The 10,173-nt window shown below is 40.8% G+C and overlaps 1 protein-coding gene across 1 annotated transcript; it reads left to right on the forward strand.

Annotated features, from left to right (window-relative positions):
* The first annotated feature begins 997 nt into the window (after positions 1-997).
* Positions 998-7,647, forward strand: LOC149279212 (adhesion G protein-coupled receptor E3-like). Its single transcript, XM_089501432.1, has 9 exons — positions 998-1,018; positions 4,532-4,696; positions 4,918-4,920; positions 4,995-5,189; positions 5,271-5,506; positions 5,845-5,905; positions 6,147-6,238; positions 7,163-7,331; positions 7,585-7,647. Exons 1-9 carry the CDS (start codon positions 998-1,000, stop codon positions 7,645-7,647), a joined length of 1,005 nt encoding a protein of 334 aa, XP_089357558.1.
* Positions 7,648-10,173: the final 2,526 nt, after the last annotated feature.

Below are 10,173 nucleotides of genomic sequence, written 5' to 3' on the forward strand. Positions count from 1 at the left end.
TCTCTTTTCTAGGAGCTCAGAATGTTTGCTGACTACAACTCTCATCAACATGTATAGAAACATCATATACGCTAATAAAATGTGTATATTGAATATACAGTATGCGCAAAAGCTCTTGTTATTTGAAAGTTCACCATGAATTTTGTTATTCATCCAATAACAAAGTTTTGAAACAGTAGGCAAGGGCAATAGAGATTTTATTACCTCCTGAAGAACCTGGGCAGCCCCCAGTGAAACAACTAAAGGGATTTCTGCTTCTATATTTTGGATGTTGGATTACCAGCTGCTGAACTTTGATGGTTCAAATATCAAGCGCTTTTGCACATACATTCAATGTGGCAACACCTTTAATTGTGGAATATTGCTCATTTTGTAATACTATATCACACTGTTTGTATGGTTCATCTCCACATGTATATGCACCCTATTCGGATAAAATATTGGTTTTAAGTATTGGAGGAATACTTTTTTGGGTTGCATAACATATATATTGTTATATATATATATATATATATATATATGTAGAAGAGGGACGTTCGAAAAGTTTCTGCACTTTTATATTTTTGTTGGAACCGGTGAAGGCGGGAGGAGTAGAAATTGGTCGTGTCCTAACGTGTCATGTGCCTAGTTCTGTCTGGGAAGCCGGCTGCCCTTGCAGTTTAGTATAAGAGTTTTCACCCTGGGGTGAAGATGGCTGCGAAACTTATAAATTGCACCCAAGAGGAACAGCGTCTGTCATACGCTTTTTGAGGGCAGAAGGTGTGCCGGGAGGGCAAATTCATCTTCGCATGTGTGCTCAGTATGGGGATAAAGGTCTCTCTCGTAAAGTCGTCTATGAGTGGATTGAAAAGTTCAAAAATGGCTGTACTGGTGTGACGGATGCAGAGTGCTCCAGACGTCCAGCTACAGCCATGACCACGAGGAATGAAGAAAGAACCCTGGAACTGATTCGCGACAGAGGAGCATAAGCAAGCGATTAGACGTTTGTTCCCGACACATGGCCGTTATCGTGAAGAAGGTGAGGATTTTCTGCAGAAGATAGTCACTGGTGATGAAATGTAGGTTCACCATTACGAGCCCGAAAGCAAGCAGCACGGTATGCAGTGGAAGCCTCCATCATCTCCTGTAGCAAAGAAACTCAAGATGCAACCGTCGGAAGGAAAGTTGATGTTGACCGTATGGAAGGTGAGTATGTAGAAAAGTGATGCAATTTGTTTTGCAATAAATGGAGTTAAAAACTTTTCGAACATCCCTTGTATATATATTTTTTTCACTAGTTTTTCATACTTTAAGTTGATGTTATACATGACTGCCTAGGACTATAGCCTGATTTTCCCTAATGCACAACTAACCCCCTTGTAGCCCAATAAAGCCACCATTTTTATTCTGTAGGACATAGGCCAAAGCTTCATTTAAGTCCCCAAGTCAGCATTATCATGATTCAGCAGGTGCTGTAAGCTGCCCTTGGGACACCCTTTGGGTGGAAGCACTTTAATTTGCCATCGAATAAGCACTCATTCATACAAAAGAACACATATACACAACACAAACAAAGAGATAGAACTAGTCCAGTAGTCCCCCATCTGTCAGGCTGCGTCCTGACACAAATAGTTATGTTTAATCCCTGATCCCCAGCCCTGCTTTTAACCAAACCACTACACACTTTGGTTATTTGAAATGTTGAAAGGTATTTTGTAAAAACAAAGTTTACTATTTAATAGACTTAGAATCTAAGATGCTTCCTTTAGAACATCTGGTTGCCTTTGTAAACATTATTTTTTTCTCCCTTAATGTCAGAATGACTTATGTGCCATACTGGAAAAAAACATTCATATTCAAAGAACTGCGTGCGAGGGAAATGAAACGCTGCAGTCTGTGGAGGTGAGAGAACAAAGAAACATGCCTATGAAATCATTGTACTTCCATGCTCCCATAATGTCATCGTCCTCACAGCAGGCTCCACTGCATCCATCTTCTTACACCCTAAGCTCAAAAGGCCTTTGTGCAGCTTGAGAGAAGTCGTGTTTAAGAAGACTTTAGTTGTTAAGTGTCCCAAAATAATTCCAGTTTCAAAACTGTGTTATGGGCCAGAGGAACATCACCAAGTCCCAAAAGTAAAAAAAAATCCTCAAAGGTTGTTCAACAAGGGCGCATCAAATGAAATGATTTCAGAGCTATAAAATGTAAGTTGATTTGATTGAATTTCCAAAACTGGTGGCAATCTGACTCGCTAGAACTGCACTGCGTACCTTAATATTACATTCGGAAATCCATTTAAAAGCCCATACTCCCAGTACCTCACGTGTTCTCGGCCATTTCTATCTAGGACCGAGAATATGTCGCTGTGTCTGTATTTTTCCCTGGGCATCTTCTGTGTAGTCTTTTTTTTTAGAATTTTGTATCCTTCCTGTTAATATAATGTAGGATAAGCATCATAGCATGATCCACTAAATGTATTAAAACACAGCACATAGAACACCATCCTATTGTGTATTACTATGTTACTGTTTTGTTTAAATGTATAATCACATAGATAAGTATTGCATTAATCTGTCTGTACTTTATATGCTATTTTTTTTATATTTGGTCTTTGATGTCCCTGTTCCTTCTTTCTTGACATAGAATGTTACCAAAGAAATCTTCCAACTTTTAAATCAAAGTTTGACCAATTACAGTACATCCGACCAGCGAACGATTGTCAATTTTCTTCTGGAGTCTGTGGAGACAACGATACTCACAATTTTCACTAAGGAACCCAGTAACTTGAGGATCAATACATCTGAACTTGGTGAGGACTTATAGTAGCGTGTTAAGAATTTAAATTGCTTAATTCTCTATGACAACTGGTCAACTTTGCCTATTATTCTTAATCCTTTATATGCCAGAGGCACACATATACTCGTTTCTGTGCTTTGCTTGAGCTTGACCAACGCTAGGCCTACACTTCAGTCATCTTATCATGAGTATGATCTTTCTTGTCTTCCCTAGAGGCTGTCACAAAGGTTGCTCGGGAAAGCTGTCACAATTCCAGTTTCCTCACTCTGAATTTGAGGAGAAATAGTATGTTGGTGCCCTGCGGCCTAGTGCCTGGCGATAATGGTAAGCGTAATGGGAGATATGCCAAAGTCATGCAATAGCAGGGTAAGCTCCGGCCACGCTAAGTGGCCTAATTATTCACTGGGTCAATAATACATGCATGCTTCAGGTTGGGAAATGTATAAAGCAGGGTAGAACATCAAATGAAACACTAATGTTTAAACCCAACTGGATGACCTATGTGTAATAAACCTTGGTTTTACCACATTTACATCTCTGTCTCTCCTCCAACAGACGGTGCTTTCTTCGTAACGTATACAGATTTGCAAACAAGCTTAAACCAGGTTATTCTAAGTGATTCGGTGTCCCCTCAGTGGCTTCCTTCTTCGGTGATCAACTCACAGGTTGTAACTGGATCAATCACAGTCCAAGAAAAGGAAAATCTTGATCCTCCAGTGTCTTTCTACCTTAAACACCTACAGGTACTTCTACAGAAGTGTGTGTGTGCGTGTGTGTGGGATGCCAACCTGTCTGGACAGCCTTATAATTCATATTAGGCTTGGGCGCCGGCCAACTCTTCGTGTTCGTCTTCGTGAGAAAAAAAATCTCCGTATTCGCCCGTTCCTGTGTCTGATTCGGGCGAATATTCGTGTACATTCTACGTGGTTTTTTTTTAGAAGGGGTCAATACGAGGGTTAACGCGGTACGCAGCAGCTTTGGCGCCAGGTTTTTAAAGGTCTGTACGAGTAACTCTATTGGTCGTAGGCAGGAGCCTCCTCTGCCATCAACCAATGAAGTGCAGCTGCCAATACAGTCGCTCGCACAGACCTTTAACTCCTCGTGCGAAACTACAGATTTCCGCTCCTGTTAACCCCTGCAATGCTGTGTAGATAAGGTAGGCTAGATGGGACCAGGGAGATTAGTTGGAGTTGTGTGTCTTTGTCTTCGTGTACATTTGCTGCTGCCATGTTTGTTTCTTCGGTATTCGGGCTGAACAACGAAAACTCACCCTTCGTGTTTGTTTTCATGTTTGCCCGAATTACATATTAAGTATACTTACGCATATACTGAACAACGCAGTGCATTGTGATTCTGAGCACCCACTGTTGAAATCTATATATTAGTTCTAGTTCACTGGAGTAGGGATCTATGTTCCTTTTTTTATGCATGTTTTGGGGAAAGGGTTTCTGTACTAGGTTTCAATCCCATCCTGTAGAACAAGCATTAGGTAATTTTTTTGGATAACCATAAATCTTGGAATCCGCGGGCTAGTTTGAAAACATGGGCTACAATAACAGAGCTGGAACACATAATAAATGGCTAAAATGATGCTGCATTAAAAAACAAATACACATATAACGTTTTTTTTGTTAACACGTGATTGCTGTGTTTACATCATAAGTTGGCATTCCTAAGCTTGTTAAATAGCCAGCTAGCACTGGCTCTGTTTGAGTGGAGTTCTACCAGAATACCATAATTCTCTTTTACGTTTCAGACAGTAGACGACTCCAAGACCACCCTGTGTGTTTATTGGGATCCAGCATCGCAGGCATGGTCTCGTCGTGGTTGTGTGACTCAATTCTCCAACGGCACCCACACGCTCTGCTCCTGCTCTCATGTTTCCAGTTTTGCCATATTAACGTCACTTAAAGATTTCCAGGTGAATTTGATTATGTGCTTGAAACTGCTCACAAGTAGACTTGAAGTTCAATGAAAATTTGTCTTTCTCAATCATGAAGGCCATTAGTCTGTAAGTATGGAGGAAGGAACTTATACTACATATTTTGGCTTTGAGTGAAAGATTGTCCACGGTTATCCCTCACATGGTTGAACCTTACATCTTTTTTATGGTTAGTTCCTATGTTATTTCTTCTTACCAAGGAGGTTAGAAAGTAATTTTTACAGTATTTCTTTATAGATTCTAAATAAACCAACCTCTCTATCTTATTTGCCCACAGGAGGATGGCGGCCTGACACTTCTGTCTCGCATTGGTCTAAGTATATCCATTTTCTGCCTGGCTGTGTCTTTTCTCACATTTCTTCTGTGCCGTAGCATAAGAAGCGCTCACACCTCAGTCCTGATGGCACTGATCGGATGTCTCTTTCTGGGACAGCTTCTCTTCTTGCTGGGTGCTCATCAAACTAGAAATAAGGTAACAAACTAGGATTAAGATGCTTGAGTTCGCCAATGTGATCATTACATTTATTTATACATCTCTGCCGTTGCTTTCTAGCTACTCTGCTCCATCATTGCTGGGGGTCTTCACTTCTTCTTCCTCTGTGCTTTTTGCTGGATGTTTCTGGAGAGTGTTCTTCTCTTCCTGACTGTTCGGAACCTGCGGGCTATGAATTACCTGACTGCAAAACGCCATCATTTCCCATATGTCTGTGTCGTTGGGTTTGGGGTCCCTGTGATCATCGTCACTATATCTGCTGTTATTTACCCGCATGAATATGGAACCGAGAGATAGTAAGTAATCACTGTGTTATTGCCACTTTATAAAAAGTTGTCACCCTCTGTGTCATGGTGATAGGATCCACAAAGAGGGAGGCCACATTTTTAATACTGTGTCCATTGTTGGAGAATGCATCTCCACTGGGACATTAATGAATGAATGGTATCCCAGAAAAAGGCTCCTCAAATTTCAGCATGAACTGTATACAATAATATATAATAAGCTGATTTTTATATCAATAGGACAAAGATGGATATAGGATAGACTAAACTTTCAAAATAAGAATCAGGAAAATAAGATTAGAAAAAAGTGACAGTGAAAGAAAGCTCTATATCTCTTCTTCCTCCCCCAGTTGCTGGCTCGGACGGATTGTTATCTGGAGCTTCCTTGGCCCAGTCTTGGTCCTCATTGTGGTACGTTCTGCACCTTCCTGAATGACTGTAACCCTCTCCAGCATGGTTACTTCTACGCCTATTCAGGTTCTTTGCCTTTTCATCACAATTTCCTTCCCCACTCTTTCCTCGCCCTTTCTCCTCCTGACCGCCTCTATTTCTACTTGACTCTTACTCTGCCTAGTTGTTTTTTTCTAATCCATTCGTTTGTTGTCTCCCCCGATTTCACCTCCCTCATTCCACCATTTTTCTGTCTTTCTAGATAAACACCACTCTCCTGATAGCCACTCTTTGTCTCCTGCAAGTGAAACTTGCTTCTCTGAACACAAATGTCTCCACGCTAAAAGACAAACGGTAAGTTCAGCGAAAACTATGGAACAAGAATGAAGCAGACTCGTGACAAAGACGTGCAGAAAAAGGATTGAATGGAAACTAACGGGAGTTTATTAAAAAGGCAGATGTTACATTGTATGCTAAATACACCAATGTAATGATGTTTACAGATTGAAATAAGCAATATTCTGTGTATGCAACAGAAACTCCCTTTATACTATGGGGACATTAAACTTAAATTCATGTTCAAAGTTAACTTCATGTCCCATTAAGTTAAAACTTGCCTATTGTTACGTTTCTGACACTTGATTGATTACTATCAATTGTTGTTGATTGAACTACACTGCAATTATACTTATTAACAATAAACGTAGGTTGTTGTGTTTTAAACATATCAAAAAAATATAAGGTATTTTAGCTAAATGAATTACTGACCATAAAGTTACATGTATTACCATATTTGTTGTTGACTGAGGTCTACATTGTCTCATGAACAGCTACTTTTACTTGTTCTTCTAAAATACCACAGGTAGTGTATTTTAAGTTTACATTACGTGTATATGCTTCAGCTTACACCTCCTAAGATTTTCATACAAATCACCGTACCTTCCAATAGTGCCAGTCTTCATGGGGCAGTACCTATTTTGTGACACTTTCCTGGGTAGTAGCCCCACTCTCCTGCTATTACAGGCAGTGCAGATCATGGGCCATCAAACTACCCGAACGACGCACCTTGCGACGATCTAAAGCTGAGCACCGCAGGGTGATTTTTTGGGTTTGGTGTGCCCACTTCCATTGTCAGCCCCATCTTCCACGTCTCTTGTGTGATTTGGACACCAGAAATGTTGGGGGTATGAATCACTGTCTCAAACATTCCTATCACCAGAAGTTATCTATCTTTCTGCGAAATTATTCTATATTATAAAATGTTATGTCTCCACGCAGCCTGTTAATATTCAAAGCCCTGGCTCAGATCTTCATATTGGGTTGCACCTGGATTTTCGGCTTCTTACAGTTTGGACCGGGTGCCAGAGTAATGTCCTACGTGTTCACTGGATTGAATAGTCTCCAGGGAGCCTTCGTTTTACTTGTTCACTGTCTGCTCAACCAACAGGTAAGAGCCTAAGTAGACACGCTGTAGACATTGAGTGATAACCAGCGTGCCAGCTTTGCATTAATCAACCGATTCTAGATTGGCCAAATCGTTATCTGCCATCAAATGTTTGTATGTTAAACAGTATAGAAAGTGGATTCTGGCTTAGGTCTGCTCCCTAACAGGGAGTCAATAACCCTCCTGGGCGATCAGACCGATCCCCACCACTATTAACACTATGGAGAACTGTGTCATGTTGACACGGCCTCTGCAGCTCATTCTCACCAACAAGGTTAGGAGAGCCGAGGAGGCAGCTGACGGCACTGCCCTGAGTTAGGGTCATCACCACCACTGCTGAGAATAATAATGATGACGCACTTGTTTTACATAACACTTTTTATAACAAATAGATCCCTATCCGGTATTTCTATCACATCTGTTTTTTGCATGTATAGGTAAGGAATGAATACCGCAAAATATTCCACAGGATCCACACGAAGAGATCAAGCTTGGATGCAACATCCAAGAACACCATTCCACTGAGCACAAAATCAGTAAGCGGTTTATCATTTGCCCTGTCTTTCCTCCGTTAAACAATATCTAAACAGAGCTCAACATCATTTCTAACTTTTATTTATTTCATTGCAGACCAACACCTATGAATTATCCCATGAATAATTTTAGGAAGCACAGTATCGCGTTGCCTTTGGAACAGCGTTTGTACCGCGGACGTCTGTCGTAATTTCGTCAGCTGTGAATCCAAGTTTTTTAAAAACAAATCCCCCCCCCAAAAAAAGATTTGTGCTCAAGATCCTACTCTGGGTCACTGTTGCTTTTCGTTAGTTTTGGTAATGTCCTAAATTAATTCAGTTCCGCCACAACCTTAAGTAACAAAAATATCCTTGGAGTGCAGGCTGGACCTGCATATAATGGTGTTATTTTTACATTTATTTTTTTACAATATTCTCCACTGCTCTAATACAGAGAGACATCTCTGCTTTAAAGCTCCCAATGGACAACTTCCGCAGGTGGGCTCCTCAGAACGCTCCCTTTTCTGGAGTAGTTTTGTGATGTGTAGGGCTACATGAAGGTGGTTCTAGCTCTAGACCGTCTCTAATGGGAAGGAAGTAGCAGAGAGCATGGCCCCTGCCGAAAGAAAGAGCAAAGTGATCATAAAACTCTGGATCAGAGTTCCAAGGAATGCTGGGAAGGGTGGCAAATGAGGAAAAAACCCACAAAGGAAACCTTAATGTACCTTTACTTTGAAGATGATTATAAGCCGGTCCTTTTAGTATAGGAAGAAGGTGGTTCTCTATAACCTGTTATTCTCACACTCTTGCTTGGTCTTCTCTATGGACCAAAAGTGTTCCTTTTTCAGTGATGTTCTAACTATAGTTAAATATATTATAACAACTTATAGTAATATAAAAGGCTCCAAGGGCAGCAAGGTCTTGACATTAAGCAAGGAGAGTAAGAGGTGTTAAAAAGAGTTCTTGGTTCAATAATATTTTGGATTTTTAATAAGAATGCTGCGGTTATGTGACATATGGGAGCAATACTTTTTTTAATGTGCCCCAGTTTCTTGGCTTGTGTAGGGTGTTTTGAGAGTTCTAAGTAAAACCTCTTCACCTGCAGATGAAAATGATCAATTACACAATTTTTTGGGATCAAATGGATTTCAAATGGAAAGCTTGTCAGTATTAAATAAGTCTAAGTACACTCTAAAAAACGGTGCCACCTGGATATGTTAATGTCAAAATAAAACATGCTTAAACTGAACTACTTCTTAATTCAAGTTAATAAAATGTATAAATTCTGTCTTTCAGGAGCGTATTTTTGTTTTATTTTTTGCACAGGGCTGTTTCATAACCTGGCTTTGTCCATTTTGCATGATCTCCAGTGCGTTTTACTCTATGTAAGTTAGTAAGATCTGGGTTGTATGCCACTCAATTCTCATTAGTAGAAATCTAGGTTTTATTCACTAAAGGGAGGGTTTGCAGGTGAATTGTGTTTTACCTCCTTCACTTTAATGCCTGCACCGAGTGTACTCTGTAGAAGTACATAAGGCTCTATAGGATTACATATTTCATGGCGATTCACACAGATATGAACAAATGAAGGGAAAAAAATGGCAACCACAGTGGCTTTTTAGCCCATCTGTAAAAGATATGCTTTCTAGAGTAGTTGGTGGAGCAGCGGAGGTTGTGAATGCATTTCCCCGCAATGAAAAGCAGCAGCTTCAGCTCAAATCTGCACTTTATAAATATACATGTACACAGAGGGCCGGACTGGCATTCAAAGCGCCCACCGTGCAAAGTGCAAAGTTCGAAACAGCCGCTGAGCGGCTGCAAGCAGGATTGAAAGCGGCCGCCTCCGCCAAATTAAATTAAAGGGGCCACTTTAATTTCATGAACGCCAGCCTCCACCCGCTGGCCCCACCAGGCAGTCAGAAGCAGTGGTAAGTCAGGGGGGAGTGTTATATGGGGGGCATAAGGCTTTTCTGGAGGCAGAGTGCCCCATGATATGCCTTTTAACACCCTTTATGCCACTCTGTCTCTAGAAATGCCTTTTAACCCTGCCGGAGAATTTCTGGGGGCAGAGTGGCAAGCCTGGGGCAGATGTGTATAACGGGGGGGGGGGGGGAGTTTGGCAAATAAAAGGAAATAAAAACAAAAAAATTTTTCTCAATCATAGCTTTTATTAAATATGAAAAAATTGTTTACATTAATTAATATTTATTATTATTAGGGTGTTGGTGTGGAAGAACCTGTCCTGGTGTGTGTTTGGGTGTCGGTGTGGTAGAGCCTGTCCTGGTGTGTGTGCGTTTGGGTGTCGGTGTGGCAGAGCCTTTCCTTGTGTGTTT

Source organism: Sceloporus occidentalis, unplaced genomic scaffold (assembly GCF_023333645.1).
Source record: "Sceloporus occidentalis isolate IW3139 unplaced genomic scaffold, rSceOcc1.0.p SCAF_174, whole genome shotgun sequence".
NCBI classification, from domain to species: domain Eukaryota; kingdom Metazoa; phylum Chordata; class Lepidosauria; order Squamata; family Phrynosomatidae; genus Sceloporus; species Sceloporus occidentalis.